Source organism: Schistocerca nitens, chromosome 3 (assembly GCF_023898315.1).
Source record: "Schistocerca nitens isolate TAMUIC-IGC-003100 chromosome 3, iqSchNite1.1, whole genome shotgun sequence".
NCBI classification, from domain to species: Eukaryota; Metazoa; Arthropoda; class Insecta; order Orthoptera; family Acrididae; genus Schistocerca; species Schistocerca nitens.
The window spans coordinates 925,940,833-925,961,414 of NC_064616.1; the positions used below are offsets into that span (position 1 = coordinate 925,940,833).

General features: G+C 42.3%; 1 protein-coding gene across 1 annotated transcript in view; it reads right to left on the bottom strand.

Moving 5' to 3' along the window:
• Window positions 1-20,582, bottom strand: part of LOC126248997 (uncharacterized) — a 98,609-nt gene that overhangs the window by 59,013 nt on the left and 19,014 nt on the right. The window contains exons 2-3 of the mRNA XM_049950575.1: window positions 13,301-13,468; window positions 9,321-9,552 (exon numbers count right to left, since the gene is read on the bottom strand). Coding sequence (XP_049806532.1) covers window positions 9,321-9,552; window positions 13,301-13,468 — 400 coding nt within the window. The remainder of the gene's footprint in view (window positions 1-9,320; window positions 9,553-13,300; window positions 13,469-20,582) is intronic.

Sequence of the window (20,582 nt, forward strand, 5' to 3'; positions counted from 1 at the left end):
TGCCTTCACTATTTCATCTCTCAAAGCTACCCATTCTTCTCCTACTGTATTTCTTTCCCCCATTCTTGTCAATCGTTCCCTAATGCTGTCCCTGAAACTCTCTACAACCTCTGGTTCTTTCAGTTTATCCAGGTCCCATCTCCTTAAATTCCCACCTTTTTGCAGTTTCTTCAGTTTTAATCTACAGTTCTAACCACTAGATTGTGGTCAAAGCCCACATCTGCTCCTGGAAATGTCTTACAATTTTAAACCAGGTTCCTAAATCTCCGCCGGCCGGTGTGGCCGTGCGGTTCTAGGCGCTTCAGTCTGGAACCACGTGACCACTACGGTCGCAGGTTCGAATCCTGCCTCGGGCACGGATGTGTGTGATGTCCTTAGGTTAGTTAGGTTTAATTAGTTCTAAGTTCTAGGGGAACTGATGACCACAGATGTTAAGTCCCATAGTGCGCAGAGCCATTTGAACCATTTTTTTCCCTAAATCTCTGTCTTACCATTATATAATCAATCTGGATCCTTCCAGTATCTCTAGGCTTCCTCCATGCATACAACCTTCTTTCATGATTCTTGAACCAAGTTCTTCGTATAAAACAATGCATTTCATCCACGGCTTCATTGTCCTGCAGTCACTCAACCATACGTAATGTCTTCTGTGGCACGCCGTCATATACAGATACCCAGACCAACATCCCTGTACCAGCAGGTACTTTGTCATGCGTAATTATCATTAATGTATGTGTACACAGTTCAGTTGCTGACACCTTAGCAATGAGTGAGAAGTGCATTGCGTCATACGTAAGGAGGCAGAACGCAGAGTTTCAATGTGTTTTTGCGAGGAATTCCTGGGGAGTTTTCCGTGAAGAATGCGAATGGAAAATCCAGAGGATTCGACTACAGCATTTGCAAGAAATAGATATTGCTACACGAGTATACAATGATAAGCGAATTTATGCTTCTAAAAAGAATTTTTATCGTTGGGGGAAGAAAGGGCATTTGAAAAAAAAATGGCTCTGAGCACTATGGGACTTAACATCTGAGGTCATCAGTCCCCTAGAACTTAGAACTACTTAAACCTAACTAACCTAAGGACATCACACACATCCATGCCCGAGGCAGGATTAGAACCTGCGACCGTAGAGGTCGCGCGGTGCCAGACTGAAGCGCCTAGAACCGCTCAGCCACAACGGCCAGCAAAGGGCATTTGAAAGCGCTATGGTACAGATATGGATGTTTTGATCACAAGGCAAACGAGTGTGGGACTAGGAAGCAGGGTAACGGAAACAAGCAATGGAAAACGTTAGACATAAACGGGGGTGTTTCGTTAATCGGAAAACATTCCCTCAGAGTACTGCAGACACTAATGTAGAGAGGGACTGTTGTTTGATGGGCTTTGTAAATGTTGTTGTTGTTGTTGTGGTCTTCAGTCCTGAGACTGGTTTGATGCAGCTCTCCGTGCTACTCTATCCTGTGCAAGCTTCTTCATCTCCCAGTACCTACTGCAACCTACATCCTTCTGAATCTACTTAGTGTATTCATCTCTTGGACTCCCTCTACGATTTTTACCCTCCACGCTGCCCTCCAATACTAAATTGGTGATCCATCGATGTCTCAGAACATGTCCTACCAACCGATCCCTTCTTCTAGTCAAGTTGTGCCACAAGCTCCTCTTCTCCCCAATTCTATTCAATACCTCATTAGTTACCTGATCTACCCATCTAATCTTCAGCATTCTTCTGTAGCACCATATTTCAAAAGCTTCTATTCTCTTCATGTTTAAACTATTTATCGTCCAAGTTTCACTTCCATGTAAAAGTTAAGGAATGTAAATTTTTAGTCAATACCCGTGCACATGTATATGTGATTAGTCTAGACCTCGTGCGTAGGAGAAGACGAGGGAATCCAAGGGATAGATTACGTGGAGTGGGAAGTAATGATTTGGTATCTTGGGGACAACACAGTTCGTTTTTAGGATTGGAGCTACAGAATTGTACGAAAATTTAATAGTCATGGGAGACTGGAAATCGATAGTAGTAAAAGGAAGAGAAGGAAAATTTGCAGGTGAATATGGAAAGTGGGGAAGTAATGAAAGAGGAAGCCGCCTGGTAGAATTTTGCGCAGAGCGTAACTTAATGATAACTAACACTTGGTTTAAGAATCATGAAACAAGGTTGTCTTCGTGAAAGAGGCCTGGAGACACTGGAAGGTTTCAGATAGATTATATAATGGTAAGACAGAGATTTAGGAACGAGGTTTTAAATTGAAAGGCATTTCCAGGAGCAGATGTTAACTCTGACCACAATTTATTGGTTATGAACTGTAGATCAAAACTGAAGAACCTGAAAAAGGTTGGAATTTAAAGAGATTGGATCTGGATAAACTGAAAGAACCAGAGGTTGTAGAGAGTTTCAGAGAGAGCATTAGGGAACGATTGACAAGAATGGGGGAAAGAAATACAGTAGAAGAAGGATGGGTAGCTTTGAGAGATGAAATAGTGAAGGCAGCAGAATATCAAGTAGGTAAAAAGGCGAGCGCTAGTAGAAACCCTTGTGTAACAGATGAGATACTAAGTTTAATTGATGGAAGGAGAAAATATAAAAATGCGGTAAACGAAGCAGGCGAAAAGGAATACAAACGTCTCAAAAATGAGATCGAAAGGAAGTGCAAAGTGTCTAAGTAGGGCAGGCTAGAGGACAAATGTAAGGATGTAGAGGCATATATAACTAGGGGTAAGATAGATAACGCCTACAGGAAAATTAAAGAGACCTTTGGGGTAAAGAAACCACTTATATGAATATCAAGAGCTCAGATGGAAAACCTGTTCTAAGCAAAGAAGGGAAAACGGAATTGTGGAAGGCGTATATAGAGGGTCTATACAAGGGCGATGTACTTGAGGGCAGTATTATGGAAATGGAAGAAGGTGTAGATGAAAATGAAATGGAATATACGATACTGCGTGAAGAATTTGACAGAGCACTGAAAGATCTAAGTCGAAACAGGGCCCCAGGAGTAGATAACATTTCATTAGAACTACTGATAGCCTTGGGAGAGCCTGCCATGACAAAAATTTACCATCTGATTAGTAAGATGTATGAGACAGGCGGAATACCCTCAGACGTCAAGAAGAATATAGTAATTGCAATTCCAAAGAAAGCAGGTGCTGACACGTGAGAAAATTACCGAACTATCAGTTTAATAAGTCACGGCTGCAAAATACTAACACGAATTCTTTATTGACAAATGGAAAAACTGTTAGAAACCGACCTCGGGGAAGATCAGTTTGGATTCCTTAGAAATGTTGGAACATGTGAGGCGATACTGACCCTACGACTTATCTTAGAAGAAAGATTAAGGAAAGGCAAACGCAAGGTCGTAGACCTAGCGAAATTATAGTTACTGACCCTACGACTTATCTTAGAAGATAGGCAAACCAACGTTTCTAGCACGTGTAGACTTAGAGAAAGCTTTCGACACTGTTGACTGGAATACTCTCTTCCAAATTCTGAAGGTGCAGGGGTAAAATACGGAGAGCGAAAGGCTATTTACAATTTGTATAGAAACAAGATGGCAGTTATAAGAGTCGAGGGGTATGAAAGGGAAACTGTGGTTGGAAAGGAAGTGAGACAGGGCTGTAGTCTGTCCCCGATATTATTCAATCTGTATTTTGAGCAAGGAGTAAAGGAAACAACAGAAAAATTTGGAATTGGAATTAATATCCGTGGAGAAGAAATAAAATCGTTGAGGTTTGCCGATGACATTGTAATTCTGTCAGAAACGGCAATGGACTTGGGAGATTAGCTGAACGGAATGGACAGTGTCTTGAAAGGAAGATATAAGATGAACACGAACAAAAGCACAACAGGGATAAAGGAACGTAGTCGAATTAAATCGGGTGATGCTCAGGGAAATGAGCCACTTAAAGTAGTACCTGAATTTTGCTATTTGGTGAGCAAAGTAACTGATGATGGTCGAAGTAGAGAGGATATAAAATGTAGACTGGCAATGGAAAAGAATGCGTTTCTGAAGAAGAGAAATTTGTTAACATCGAATATAGAGTTAAGTGTCAGGAAGTCTTTTCTGAAAGTATTTGTATGGAGTGTAGCCATGTATAGCAGTGAAACATGGACGATAAATAGTTTGGGCAAGAAGAGAATAGAAGCTTTCGAAATGTGGTGCTACAGAAGAATGCTGAAAATTAGATGGGTAGATCAGGTAACTAATGAGGAGGTTCTTAATAGAATTGGGGAGAAGAGGAATTTTTGGCACAACTTGAGCAAAAGAAGGGATCGGTTGGTAGGACATGTTCTGAGGCATCAAGGGATCATCAGTTTAGTATTGGAGGGAAGCGCGGAGGGTAAAGATCGTAGAGGGAGACCAAGGCATGAGTGCATTAAGGAGATTCAGAAGGTAGGTTGCAGTAGGTACTGGGAGATGAAGAATCTTGCGCAGGATAGGGTAGCATGGAGAGCTGGATCAAACCAGTCTCTGGACTGAAGACCACAACAACAACAACATATTCAAGAATCTACCAGTTTAGGTTTCTGAGCGTTTTCGTGACTCTATCGCGTGGGTGAGGATCTAAACTTATTTTCATATGACAACAATCACAAAATCATTTCAAAATGCAGTAACCGGCTGCGACCAGGTAGTCATCATCAGACTGTCTAAACTCTTAAAGCGCACGCTGCAAGCGGTGTCGTAACGTCGCCCGTTGCATTATCAGCATAGATATATATAATACGTGACAGCGAATAGTATGTCAGACTGCACGGGAACTTTAGAGCCACCGCAAGGAAGATCGCCATATTGCGTACCGTACAATCCCTTCACATCTGCATCTGCAATCAGGTAACAAGTAATGAACTCCCTGCATGGGACACATCCCGCACCATTGGTCGGAGACTAGCGGCAGCTGGACTAGGAATTACTGTTCCACGTGTAGGCTTGAATTAACCCACAACATAAACGGAATCGTGTCATGACTTGGAAGAGTGGATTACGGATCAATGGTCGGCATTACGTTCACCAGTGAATCACAGTTCTGCACTATTCCGTATGACCGTCGTCGACGAGTATGGTGGCTACCTGGGGATAGGATTCATTCTTCTAGTGTTTTCCAGAGGCTCAGAGTTGCTACTCATGGCTTCATGGTTGGGGGAGCCACCGGATATGACTTCAGGTCACGACCGGTAGTGACTGAAGGAAATTTTAAGACATAACGTTACTCCGTTAACATTCTAGATCCTCATGTGTTACCTCCCATGCGACAGTATCGTGATTCCATTTTTCAACGGACAATGCTCTTCACACATGACACATGTCTCTATGAACTTTCTGCGTGATGCTGAGGTACTCTTGTGGCCAGCAAGATACCCAAATCTTTCCCTGACAGCACATTTGTTGGACCACCTCGGACGTCAGCTCCGTCCCAGAGTCACTCTCCAGGATATTAAGGACTAGTTGCGACAATTGTGGGTCAGTTTTCGGGGTGCTATGTCTTACTTATAAATGGGCTCATACTGCCGGGTTCTTTGTAAATCTGGCTCGATTTTGTAATCGCTGCAGTAATGTCACATTTTCTCTCAATCCGCATGGTTTCGGTTCGTTTTCTCCTCCTCTTTTGAGAGCTACAATTTTTTTTTGTCGCACATTGCGGTGGGAGTGTTACGTCGCTGAATGCAGCATGTGCCTTTATACAGCCCGATGATGACCACTGGCTCGTCAAAACTAGTCACTCTATTTTGAAATACTTTTGTGGTTGTCGTCGTAAGAAAATACAAGAAGATAATCAGTCACTCACATAATCCCCATTGAAAATATACCTAATTTTTTTCCAAACCTGTTACCATCAGGGCTGCCTTCTTTGTTTATGTTCAGTATCTCTGTTAGTACTCTCACACATTGGTCTCAAAAACGTGAGCAATATTCTAGAATGTGTGCACGGTTTTCTTATAAGTAATTACCTTTGAAAACTGATTGTATTGTCCCAGTATCCTATCAGTGAAACCATGTCTATCACCTGCTTCACCTGCGTGTGGACCAACTTGAGAATTGTTTTTCTGACTGCTGTTACGGCACAGATTAGCAAAGAGTCGGAACTGGAAAAATTTTAATAAAACTGATTCACACTGTCATAGACGAATTGAACTCAGAGGCGGAAGCAGCTAGCAAACCAGTGTGTAACAAATTGGTCAGGTCGATAACACATTACAACACCGTCTGCTGAGTGAGAATACGAACCGTGCCTTGCGTCATAGCCTCACGCTAGCTCCATTTAAATACTCCAGTTCTCCAGCTCCCGTCATGAGTTGGTCACTGGGATCGATGTCATTCAGAGCATGAAGTGAATCTACGTCCTAGATGCTGCAGCACTGTCTATGAACTAGTCGAAGATGTACTCAAGATGATGGCCTTCCCCTGATGAACTTCATGCTGTTCGCCAACTTCCATCTACTGCTAGAGAAACTGACTGTATTCCGACAACACCACATTGCAGAATGCTGACAGTACTAGCTGACACTACTGCACTTCAACATGGCAGCCAGCAACAGGGCCTCTTGTGGTCCACGTTCCTGTTCAACACTCAGGAGCCTTTGGGTCTGAAACGTGCCAGGGGTAGTGGGGAGATTAATCGACCACACATATGCTGACGCTAGGTACCTCCCGAATGGGTCATCAAGGGTTATTGCAGAATTAGGAATGGGATCAAGTACACTCCAGTAGCCAGTGGATGTTTTTACAGTTGCTGACAGTAGTCCAAGGAGCACGCATGCCCGTAATAATCGTTACGAGACCAGTTAAAAAATTGAAGCAGGCCTGAAGATGACGTATCATTGAAACTGGCAGCCTAAAATAAAACCTAAATAACGGCGACTAGTATTGTTTTATTGGTCTTCTCCTGGACGTGCAAATTCCGAGCTGACTCGACGGACGTCAGCTAGAATCCAACATGCAGTCGAATGAGTGACAGCCGAGGCTGGTGCGAAAGACCGACAACTTGCAGACAATGTGAATAAATAACTGAAGTCTAATAACGTTTTACTGGCGTTGGGAACGCTTTACAGGTTCCCAACAGACGTCCTAACTTCAGCAGAGGTGTTCCCGCTCAGTCCTCTTAAAACTGGTGCCAGAAGCGTGCGCTCCGTCGCCATCATTAGGGGATTTGGCATCGGAGGAGTTCGACTCCAATGCCTGGGATTCGGGGGGAATGGTCTGCACCTACGACCTTCACACATCGCAGCAGTAAATGCAATGCGGTAGGCACAAAAGACATTTTTCTCTTTATTTAGTTGCGATATGACAGAGTTAAGGCGTATTGATGGGCTTGCTATGTCCAAAGTATATTTTGTGAAACTTAGAGATCTGATGATCAGACAGAATTCAGAGGAAATTGCAAAGGGACGTATTTGGTACCGGTGAGATGTACTGTTTGTAATTTAGCGGGTTATAGAGAACCATGTACTAAGTTTGTATCAGTAACTTGTTTTAGTTGTAGACGGTATGGTCATGCAGCACAAGAGTGGTGGAAAATCGTAGCAGTGATGTAGAACGATATATAAGAAGCTGCGTCCAGAGTATACAAGAGCAGACTGGAGTCGTCATAAAATTCAGTTACAAACACTACCAGAAGCTGACAAATCACCTTATATGCTAGTATGGGATGTGTCAGGACCTTTTAATAGAACATAAGCTGGTAGTAAATATGTCCTTACGATGTTAGATCATTTTTCGCGATATTTATTTATGGTTGCCATTCCAAATCAGAAGGCGAGTACGGTAGCACAAGCCATGGTAAACAACTGATTACTGAAATTTGGCATACCAGGAGCCATTATTACAGGCCAGCCTACTGAATTTCTATCCGAGCTAATGAAAGAGTTATGTCGCTTAATGAAAATTAAGAAGTTACGTACCAGTGAGTTCACGGTACTTTATCTAAGTTGTTAAGCCATTATGTAAATTCGCAGCATTCATACTGGGACGTATATTTTAAGTTTTGCCAACAGCGTATATTACTCATAAATTCGTACTGGAACTGGCCTCTCGCCATGCTAGGTGGTATATGGGTTTGATGTAGTTTAACCTAAGCTGGGCCCCCAGGGCGAACCAGTGAAAAATTTTGTGAAGAAATTGAGAGTAATTTGGCAAAGAGTGAAGTGTGCCAACACAAAAGCTTTCGAGAAACAAGAGCGTCTTGAGCAATGGAGGAGTAAACTGTCACAGTACAGGATTGGACTGTAGGTATTACTAGCTAAACCCTATACCTCAAAGGGCAAAACCAAAATATCATGGGCCTTAACAAGTTATTGAAATGACTTCGCTAGTCAACGTAAAATTACACTTGCCAACTACAGCTTCTATAGGACATATAAGTAAAGTCAGACAGTTTAGAGGTGAGATTGATCCATTGCCACAGATTCCTTCAACTGTCGTGGAAAAAAAGTACCAAGGAAAAAGGAACATCAGAGAAACGTACCTTGTGCACTTAGGTCTAGGAAATATCGTAAATTTCATGTAGACGCAACTATAGTATTTGTTAATTGCTTAGGTTAGTCTTAATTTTCTTTACTTATCATGTTCTGTGTTTATATACTTGTATAAAGGAGGGAGATGCATTATCATAGGCATTTGGTACGCAAGCATAGGTTCTGAGGATAGCAGTAACCAAGAAATCTGTGAAGAAAACAGACTGTGTGAAAATTAAGTTGGTTACCCAATCGCACAGACTGTTAAGAACATAGGCAGGCTGCACATGGTCAAACAACCGAATGTTACTGGATTTGTCCGCAGTACAACATGACAACACGGGCTGGGAGCGGGTAACACTACACCTCATAGGACAACGCAATATCACCACGCACATGGGTCGCACAGTCCGTTACTTACTTTAAGTGCTCGCCGATGCCTATGAATAACAAGCGAATTCTGATATACCTATTCTTTGTTAGAGGAAGGTTAGAGAGACTGTACTTCCAAAACGTCGCTAACACTCCACGGTTAGTGTACAGCGAAGGTTTTACTGTATCAAATGAGAAGCATGTTACACTTCGATAATTTTCAACTTCCGTGCACCTTGCAGTTTAGCTATCGCAATTGAACGACTAATTGTTCAACATTAAACAAAATAATTTCTGACTAACAGTAAACATACTTCATCCAACTGTATCCTGCGATCAATTACTTAATTATAACTATTTGTCGTTGACACAAGGATAGAATTTACTTAAATCCTCCGTACAGTGTCACCCAAAGTAAATGTGGCATGGAAACATTGCTACTGGGAAAGACAGTTACTCATGCATACTCGGAGAAATTATGTACATTACCTGTGATCAGCCATCCAGGTAGGACGAATTTTAATGCAGTCAGAGTGTAGTAATTCATCATTTTTGTCGTAGATGGCAAGCCAGAAGGACATGCAAGCGTCTCCCTCAACAGGCTCCTCTTCGGACCCCTTGTTCCAACCATTAGGATACTCCTGGCGAGGGAGACCAATCTTTGTGCGGAAGCATCCACCTGGATGTTCCGAAGCGGACCAGCGGACAAGCGGTGCTGCGTCTGAAATTGCATCGTTAACAAAAGTGGAAGTTAGTCACTGTCTGTTTCATATTTCTCGTGTTATGAGACTTGAAACAAAAATTCATTGTGTATGTTTGTTTTCTTCTGGACTCCCTCCACTCCTATGCCGATATCGAAAATATAACATTTGTAAACAGCTTACTTGTAATGCGAATATGAAACAGATTATTCCACGATACCTGTTAGAATTGTTAATAAGAAGAGTAAAAACATGATACTGCGCTTAATTTGTGGTTTTTGCTGACACTGACAGTCAATCAGGGAAAATGGTGAGAGTTCTCAACACGTAAATAGCAGTAATATTCGCACAATTAAAATCTGAAACAAAATGAACGCACCCGTTTCTGCGACGCTATGTTTTTACTTCTTCACCTTAATATTTATCCACTGTGTAACAGCCACAGAACAAAATAAAATACTCAACCTTCTGGGGTTTATCTATTCGTTGCTTTCTGAAAGCAAGCCATCTTATGTGTCTAAAGTAAGTCGTAGCTACAATACATTCAATATTTTAAGTGTGCTATATGCGATTTATTCTTTTTATTTTTTCTTAATTCTTAATCCAACCTGGGGTTACTTCCGTAGTGCCATCGAACTTAAATTTCTATTTACGTAAATTTAAGGGTTCGTTATGGATGTTCGCTTAAATATAATAGAGTTATTATTGCATAAAATACTTTCAGGCACCAGAATACGGGTTTCAAATGTCGTTATTTAGATAGGTGGGTGTGGTATATAGTTGCCTGTCCAAATATGCCATGTGCGATGGGCAAACTTCTTCACTCAATTCGTCTACGATTAAGAATTTAACGAATGAACTGGTACTCAAAAGTGTACGTCTGAACTTCGAAGGAAAAGTAAATGGCGTAACAACTACAAACGGCATTTGAATCGTTAAATGTTTCGATTGCTAGACCAATAAGCAATTTACCGCTTCCCTTATTTGTCATTTATCTGACACAGTTGTTGTAGTGATGGAAGGTTTTCGCTTGTTTGCTAGCTCCGTGTAGTGTGTTCCGCAGGCTCACTGCAAGGTCTCATCTGCGGAACTGATTTTCATTGTGAGTACTTAGCATTACTTATACATACAAATTAATTTCCAGCCTATCCTAACGAAATTTAAAATATTTTTACTGTATAACTTTGACTGTCGAGACGAAACACTATTATTTTAATTCTACAATATTTTTTATCAACACCTGTCAGTTGAAAGACGTCTTCTGTGACTACACTGCATTGTACTAGCAGCTATGATGCGATCGATAACATGTGGACTACTTCTTTAACTTAGAAATCGTAAAACATACGTTCGACTGTGATTCCTTACACTGACATGAATACAGATGTATATTTGAAAATTCTTCGTTTTAGATTTATTAATGAAAGAAAACTACACAAGCATGAATGCATGGTTTCGCGGCCATATGAATTAATAAAATTCTCAAACCAGAAATTCACAACAATATGTAATATCCTCCAATTACCCACTCAGTATTTATGGTCAGATGAAAATCTTCATGGGACGGTTTAGGCTAAACATCAGCAGCAATTTTAAGATTAATGTGTGCACTGGAATTGCAGGTGATTGCCTGACAGACCTCCCAGCCAGTCTTGTAAGTACAATCTACAAGGAATTTTTTCAAAATATTCTTCAAGTGCACTCCTGCAAATATGAGGAAGCATATCGTTTATGCATGTTGGGGCTCCAGCAAATTTCAGTCGCATTGTTCCAAATTGTCTGGACGATATCTACCTCGACGGACAGATAATGACAGTTTCATGACCTGCACGTTCGTCCAACTTCAGTCCTTTGCGTTATTATCTATCAAGCCACATAAAACTGGTCTATGCAGCAGATGTACCTAATGTTCAAATGTTTCACCAGTTTATCGTAGGAGCCTGCGAAACCATTCAGTACCGTCTGCGGTCGTTTGAAAGGATGAGACAGTCCATGACGCGAGGAGTGCTTGAGTGCACAGCAGCAAATTGATATTTTGAGCATGTGTTGTGAGTTTCCCATCTGAGAATTTTGGAAAATATCCTTTCGCTAACAACTCAGAAAGAAAGTCGTTCCAGACATATGTTTATATTGACTTTCTTCTAGTTTGATGTAAATATCCGCACCCATTGTTTATTAGCATATTTCTGTTACATTGCGCTTGCTTCACTCTGTAGTGCAGTGTGCGATGTAACGGACCTTCATGACTGATGAAAACTGCGTGGTGGAGCTGACGAGGATACGAATTTTCGTCAATTGCTGTCTACGGTCTACCTTTATAGGCATCCAAATACTCCCCATGGATCTACGCCGATCTTCAGAATGTCAGTACATCCTTCCTTCCATTCTCCCAGATGCGCTAATGTTCTCTCTGCGGACATTCGAAATAGTTCAACAGATTCTGATTTTCCTAAATTTGCATTAGTGCGGAAAATTTAGTTTCTCACCATTTCCGAGATTAAATGGTTTACGCGTTAACATTGTCATCACCGCCATGTTTCTAGAGACGTTAGAGATTCATCCAGGAAACTTTTGTTTTTTACATACGCCTCCGTTCAAACAAAGACTAGTCGCAATGGAGATAACCGAGTGTAGACGTTGCACACGGAAGTTTCATTAAAAAATGAAGCGGATAAATATAGTAGAAAGACTTTTCTTATTTTTTGAGAAACAACTTCTGGTAACACTGGCATGTTACTTATCGCTTTAAATTATCCCTTATTCTTTTGAACTCCGAACTGTTTGAACAATAATGGGCACATTAAGTTTACAGTAGTCGTCAAAAAGCCAGTTTGCGTAGTTACACATAGGTACAGTGGCACTTTCAACGCAAGACTCATTGCAGGGGATCTGGAGAAAGGTTATGTCTATGAAATAATAATTTTTAAAATACAGAACAGTACCACGTTGAGAGACAGTCGTCAACCAGGACTCAGACATATCTTTTCCCGTCAATCACACAGTTTCGTTGTGGTACTGTAATGTTAAGAGAATGAATTTAGGCGATTTGTGATACAAAAGCAAATCATTTTCTCATTCCATTCTTCTACGAGAGAATGAATAATGTTAACGAGCTGGTACTCCGTAGCATTCATTACGCTACGACAATGAGAAGAGAAACTCGAGGTCGCTCCTGACACGTGTAGTTGCTGACACTGTACCACGTATCTGCTACGTTTACACGCGACACATCCTCCAAAAGACGAAAACCGAATTTCGCAGACAGTTTTTCGCTGTCGTGTTTACATATTAAGGCCTGAAGCGGATTTGCTAGCCCAGTTAAGTATGAGGCTTGGAAAACAGCTATTTTAGTTTCTGATTTAGTCACCACGATCGCAGTATCTCTTAACTTAAAAATTAGGATACACAGCTTTATGCACAGACTAATATTTCTGCTTCTCCCTTATTGCACAATAAGTCACTCCGTCCACGTTAGACGAATATTTTGAAAATAGGACGTAACCTGACAGCGCAAGCCCGTTTCAGAAACGGTTGTGCGATTATACGGGAATAAAATCGATTGTGGAAGGGCAAAACAGGCAGCTAGAAACGGATTTCTAGAATCGATTTTGGAGTGTTTACATGACCACCCAGAAGCGGTACTGGGAAATTGCTTTAAGAAATCCGGTTTCGAGAGCCCTATGTAAACGGTGCGTGCGTGCGTGCGTGCGTGTGTGTGTGTGTCAGCTAGTAGTAGTAGTAGTAGTAGTAGTAGTAGTAGTGTGGTACCTTGGGCCTTCTGTGGGGGAGAGACGTTGAAGAGTCCCAACCACTCAGCGTCCGGCACTGACTGCCAAGCCATCTCCATCTGGCGCTGAATGACGTCCGGGCCCTCCCCATCCAGCGCTCTCTTCAGTGATGATACGGGCATCGTCACATTAGGGAAAGCGTAGCCAGCTGAAAAGATGATGAACATTTAAACTTTCTTTCGAATTATCAAGTCAGTATAAAATGCTGCGAGAGAGAAGAACGAGGGTGTTAAAATTTGTTCAAGGATTCCAAGAAAGTGTACTATATAAAATTATGAAGGGGGTTTATAGCTTAACGGCTAAAGATCACTAGCTTAGGAGCACAATATTATTTGGGCAAGGATGTAGCACAAACTTGGCAACTACTACGTTTCCTGTACTAAAAATAGTGGCCAAAGAAGAGGTTGTTTGATAGGGCTCATTTTGATACAGCGAGGAATAGCCAATTAGCTGATGGAGAGAAGTTTGGGGGGAGGGGGTTAAAATTGGAGAGGGAAACTGGACAAGAATACTGGAAACTGGACAAGAATACTGGAAACTGGTTCAAATAGATATAGGTTTCAGTAGTTATGCAGAGATGAAGACTCTTGCACAGAACACTCTAGCGTGGAGATCCGCATCAAAGCAGTCTTTGGACTGAAGGCCACTACAGCAACGAAAATAATTGGGTATTAATGGCGAAATAAAGACGTTTCCTTAATGACTGCAGATATTTAGGTCAATATCCTCAGCTCATAATCTCCTCGAAGGGGAAGGAGGGCCTTGGAGCGATAGTGATAGGGATGTTTTCACACTGAAAGGTCTCGGCCAGAACCAAAATCTAGTTGTCTATGTAGCTAGCAGAGTTACTTTATTCATAAATCGTCGGATGATAAGAAGATACAGTCTTCAACTGAAGTATGCCAACTTGGATGTTCAAACCAACCTTTCAGCAAATGCTGCTGTATTTAAATTTGAAAATATGGGTGAATATCAGAGATCGTTCGTGTTTGGTAAGGGTAAGATGAAGATCGTTACTTGGAATCAGAACAGTAATGGTTTTTGGGGTTGCAAGGACGGTAACAATATTTTGCGTAACATAGTACCGAGACTTGTGATTAACATGCTTACAAGGGAACCTCCCCATCGCACCCCCCTCAGATTTAGTTATAAGTTGGCACAGTGGATAGGCCTTGAAAAACTGAACACAGATCAATCGAAAAAACAGGAAGAAGTTGTGTGGAACTATGAAAAAAAAAAGCAAAATATACAAACTGAGCAGTCCATGCGCAAGATAGGCAACATCAAGGAGAGTGTGAGCTCAGGAGCGCCGTGGTCCCGTGGTTAGCGTGAGCAGCTGCGCAACGAGAGGGCGTTGGTTCAAGTCTTCCTTCCAGTGAATAGTTTACTCTCTTTATTTTCGCAAAGTTATGATCTATCCGTTCGTTCGTTCACGTCTCTGTTCACTGTAATAAGTTTAGTGTCTGTGTTTTGCGACTGCACCGCAAAACCGTGTGATTAGTAGACGAAACTCGCGAGCTATATTTGCTGGATTCATATTGCCCACGGAATACATCTCACGTATTTAATGCACTCTCGTCCAAAGTAGCGAACAGTCAACTGCCAGACAGGGATCCTCGTTAGCAGGAATACTCTCTCTTCCGTGCGCTGTAGTTGACTGACGTCGTGTGTTTCGATGTTTGTTTAAGTGTAGCGTCCCCATACTATTTTTTAAAATCTCATTTTGTTCGCTTTTGTTCGTTGTATCTGCTCGGGACGGACGTCGTAAGACAACCGTCTAAGTTCGTTATTGATCGATTAACTCAGTTTTTTTTTTTTTATTGCAGAGGGCACGTAACCCTCTGACCGAACACGCTGAGCTACCGTGCCGGCAGCATACTACGGCGCGTTACCTCGCATCGGACGGACGGAAGGACAGATAATAATTGTCTGAAAATAAAGAATTAAACTATTCACTCGAAGGAAGACTTGAACCAAGGCCCTCTCGTTCCGCAGCTGCTCACGCTAACCACGGGACCACGGCGCTCCTGAGCTCACACACTCCTTGATGTTGCCTATCTTGCGCATGGACTACTCAGTTTGTAAATTTTGCTTTTTTTTCATAGTTCCACACACCTTCTTCCTGTTTTCTCGATTGATCTGTGTTCAGTTTTTCAAGGCCTATCCACTGTGCCAACTTATAACTAAATCTGAGGGGGGTGCGATGGGGAGGTTCCCTTGTTAGTACAGGATCCCAAGAGTCTGTTTAGCAGCTAATTAGACGAGAGTGCAGATCAACAAATACAGGTTGTCTCCAAATCTTTGAATCAGATGTCAACGAGTGACAGATCACGTTACGAGAAATGTTTGCTGAGGCTTTCCGGCGACATTAGACGTGTTTTTATTGAATTCACCGGGCCTAGGACTACAAGATCGCACCGAACTAGCAGTGTCTACATACCATTTGTCTGCATCTGCATAATTCCTGCTCCTGTAATTTGATAGAATGAGTTTGAACGCGGAAGCCTTAACAGTGAGCGTCTTTAAGCAGAGAAAGGTATTTTAGAAGCGAATCAGTAACTATAATTTCGCTCGGTCTACGACCTTGCGTTTGCCTTTCCTTAATCTTTCTTCTAAGATAAGTCGTAGGGTCAGTATCGCCTCACATGTTCCAACATTTCTACGGAATCCAAACTGATCTTCCCCGAGGTCGGCTTCTACCAGTTTTTCCATTCGTCTGTAAGGAATTCGCGTTAGTATTTTGCAGCTGTGACTTATTAAACTGATAGTTCGATAATTTTCTCATCTGTCAACACCTGCTTTCTTTGGGATTGGAATTATTATATTCTTCTTGAAGTCTGAGGGTATTTCGCCTGTCTCATATATCTTTCTCACCAGATGGTAGAGTTTTGTCAGGACTGGCTCTCCCAAGCCCGTCAGTAGTTCTAATGGAGTGTTGTCTACTCCTGGGGCCTTGTTTCGAATCAGGTCTTTCAGTGCTCTGTCAAAATCTTCACGCAGTATCATATCTCCCATTTCATCTTCATCTCCATCCTCTTCCATTTCCATAATATTGTCCTCAAGTACATCGCCCTTGTATAGACCCTCTATATACTCCTTCCACCTTTCTGCTTTCCCTTCTTTGCTTAGAACTGGGTTTCCGTCTGAGCTCTTGATATTCATACAAGTGGTTCTCTTTTCTGCAAAGGTCTCTTTAATTTTCCTGTAGGCAGTATCTATCTTACCCCTAGTGAGATAAGCCTCTACATTCTTACATTTGTCATCTAGCCATCCCTGCTTAGCCATTTTGCACTTCTTGTCGATATCATTTTTGAGACGTTTGTATTCCTTTTTGCCTGCTTCATTTACTGCATTTTTATATTTTCTCCTTTCATAAATAAAATTCAATATTTCTTCTGTTACCCAAGGATTTCTACTAGCCCTCGTCTGTTTACCTACTTGATCCTCTGCTGCCTTAACTACTTCATCCCTCAGAGCTCCCCATTCTTCTTCTTCTTTATTTCTTTCCCCCGTTCCTGTCAGTTGTTCCCTAATGCTCTCTCTGAAACTCTCTACAACCTCTGGTTCTTTCAGTTTATCCAGATCCCATCTCTTTGTTCCAAGATTTTCAGTTTATTCAGTTTTGACCTACAGTTCATAACCAATAAATTGTGTTCAGAGTCCACATCGGTTCCTGAAAATGTCTTACAATTTAAAACCTCGTTCCCAAATCTCTGTCTTACCACACCTTCCAGTGTCGCCAGGACTCTTCCACGAATACAACCTTCTTTCATGATTCTTAAACCAAGTGTTAGTTATGATTAAGTTATGCTCTGGCAAAATTCTACCAGGCGGCTTCATCTTTCATTCCTTTCCCCCATTCCATATTCACCTACAAATTTTCCTTCTCTTCCTTCTACTACTATCGAATTCCAGTCTCCCATGATTATTAAATTTTCTTTCTCCTTTACTACCTGAATAATTTCTTTTATCTCATTATACATTTCATCAATTTCTTCATCATCTGTAGAGCTAGTTTCCATATAAACTTGTACTACTGTAGTAGGCGTGGGCTTCGTGTCTATCTTGGCCACAATAATGCGTTCACTATGCTGTTTGTAGTAGCTTACTTACCCGCACTCCTATTTTTTTTATTCATTATTAAACCTACTCCTGCATTGATTTTGTATTTATAACGCTGTCTTTTATTCACCTTCCACACAAAATATTTTACATGTTCCCAGAATGAGATTTTCACTCTGCAGCGGAGTGTGCGCTGATATGAAACTTCCTGGCAGATTAAAACTGTGTGCCCGACCTAGACTCGAACTCGGGACCTTTGCCTTTCGCGGGCAAGTGCTCTACCAACTGAGCTACCGAAGCACGACTCACGCCCGGTACTCACAGCTTTACTTCTGCCAGTATCTAGTCTCCTACCTTCCAAACTTTACAGAAGCTCCCCTGCGAACCTTGCAGAACTAGCACTCCTGAAAGAAAGGATATAGCGGAGACATGGCTTAGCCACAGCCTGGGGGATGTTTCCAGAATGAGATTTTCACTCTGCAGCGGAGTGTGCGCTGATATGAAACTTCCTGGCAGATTAAAACTGTGTGCCCGACCGAGACTCGAACTCGGGACCTTTGCCTTTCGCGGGCAAGTGCTCTACCAACTGAGCTACCGAAGCACGACTCACGCCCGGTACTCACAGCTTTACTTCTGCCAGTATCTAGTCTCCTACCTTCCAAACTTTACAGAAGCTCACCTGAGAACCTTGCAGAACTAGCACTCCTGAAAGAAAGGATATAGCGGAGACATGGCTTAGCCACAGCCTGGGGGCTGTTTCCAGAATGAGATTTTCACTCTGCAGCGGAGTGTGCGCTGATATGAAACTTCCTGGCAGATTAAAACTGTGTGCCCGACCGAGACTCGAACTCGGGACCTTTGCCTTTCGCCGGCAAGTGCTCTACCAACTGAGCTACCGAAGCACGACTCACGCCCGGTACTCACAGCTTTACTTCTGCCAGTATCTAGTCTCCTACCTTCCAAACTTTACAGAAGCTCTCCTGCAGGAGAGCTTCTGTAAAGTTTGGAAGGTAGGAGACTAGATACTGGCAGAAGTAAAGCTGTGAGTACCGGGCGTGAGTCGTGCTTCGGTAGCTCAGTTGGTAGAGCACTTGCCCGCGAAAGGCAAAGGTCCCGAGTTCGAGTCTCGGTCGGGCACACAGTTTTAATCTGCCAGGAAGTTTCATTTTACATGTTCGTCCCATTTCACTTCGTTTCATAGTATTAACCCTACCTATTTAAGCGCTGTGACGTACCCATGATGTTTACCATTAATCTAGCAATCGGATACTATCGGGTTATTTACGTTTATTATGGGTGTACTCTTACATTTATCCATCAGACCCGATAGTGCTGACCCGGGATCGAATTCGCCGGCTGGATCAACGACGATGGTCGGTTTGCCGACCAGCTCGGATGTAGCTTTTAGTCGGTTTTCCACAACCCACTAGGTGAATATCGGGGTGGTACTCAAGTCAAGCATCAGTTACACCATTCACTAACATTTAAGAAGTTTTCATTGACTATCCCACGAATAACACTGCTCGCAGGCAGTTGGGATACTATTCCGTCCGGGGGTTAACGTGGAGGCGACAGGTAGGTCATCCGGCCACGCCTTACACTAAACCTAGCCAAATCCGCTAATAACCATGCCGTTCCTTCGGCGATGTGAGACAAAGGCACAAAAGAAGAAGAAGCAGAGGTAGAATCTCTTTCCAAGTCTGCCCACGACACCGAAAGAGATGGCGCAGTGGTTAGGCCGTTGGACTCGCGTTGAGGGGGACGACGGTTCAAGTCCGTTTCCGGTCATCCAGACTTAGGTTTCCCTTGATTTACCTAAATTGCTCCAGGTAAATGCCAGTATGGTTTCTTGTAAAAGGCACGTTTATATACACTGAGACCATTAGCGGCCAATTATGCTTACTGGGACACGTGCGATGTTTCTTTCGTTTCTGTTGAACATACGCAGCCCAGTGTAACGTACTGGTCTGTATTAGTCGAAACTTCATCGAGCGAAACACATACATGTGAAGAGACTCTATATGATCTAATCTTACTTCTTACTTGACAGTGTGGTACAGTGTGGAACGTCTTTAGAAAACCTAGGGAAAAAAAGGAATATACTGTTGCAAATGTCTCTACTGTTTGCAAGACGTCGTGCGTGACTGAATCAACATAGGTGTTTTCTCTAGGGGGGTTACAGTTCATACCACTCTAAATAAGGAGAAGAGAAATGAATATCTGCGAAGGTGTCATTGGAAACAGAGTACAAACTCCAGTTGGCCGATAATATGGCAGGGAATTCCTACTTTTACGAGACTTCAGTAAAAGATACTGCTAATAGATTCCATATTTCCCAAATCCTTGTAAATATTTAAAGTCAAGTCGTAGAGAGGAATTTTGAAGAGCATTAATAACTATTTAAGGAGAAACGCTTCTGTGTATACGTGATTGACAACATCATCGCTGGTTGACTGTGTTAGACAAAGACGTGTTAAGGCAGGCTGTCGCTTCACTTTACGTCTAAAAGGCGGTGCTAGCGTGTGATTAATGGTTGGTTGGTTGGTTGTTTGGGGGAAGAGACCAAACAGCGAGGTTATCGGTCTCATAGGGTTAGGGAAGGATGGGGAAGGAAGTCGGCCGTGCCCTTTCAAAGGAACCATCCCGGCATTTGCCTGGAGCGATTTAGGGAAATCACGGAAAACCTAAATCAGGATGGCCGGACGCGGGATTGAGCCGTCGTCCTTCCGAATGCGAGTCCAGTGTGCTAACCACTGCGCCACCTCGCTCGGTTGTGATTAATGGTCGAAATGGCACGATACTCCTAAATGAAAGTTAATTTATGTGTTGACGGCACCAGAGATAATAACAGGGAGACTATAATCGATTAAAAACAACTTGTATTGTTTATCAAAAAAATTCACAATTGGAATCCACGAGTTTTATCAATCACTTTAAGTGCAGGACTTTTCCTTGTTGCTTTTGGTTCGTTAAAAGTAACTGCAGCCCACTAATTTGAGGAAGATATGATTATAAAGTGGAGGAGCATTGCTTGTTTGCACTGAAAGCGCGGATTTCGGTGTCATACGACCACTTGTGGCTGGGAACAACGTGGCATTAACATTAACAAGTTAAGGAATCATTACACGTCCTTATCCATCAGGCAAATTTGTCACAAGCAGGAACGAACAGGAGACTGTATTTGGAAGGGTGAACACGTT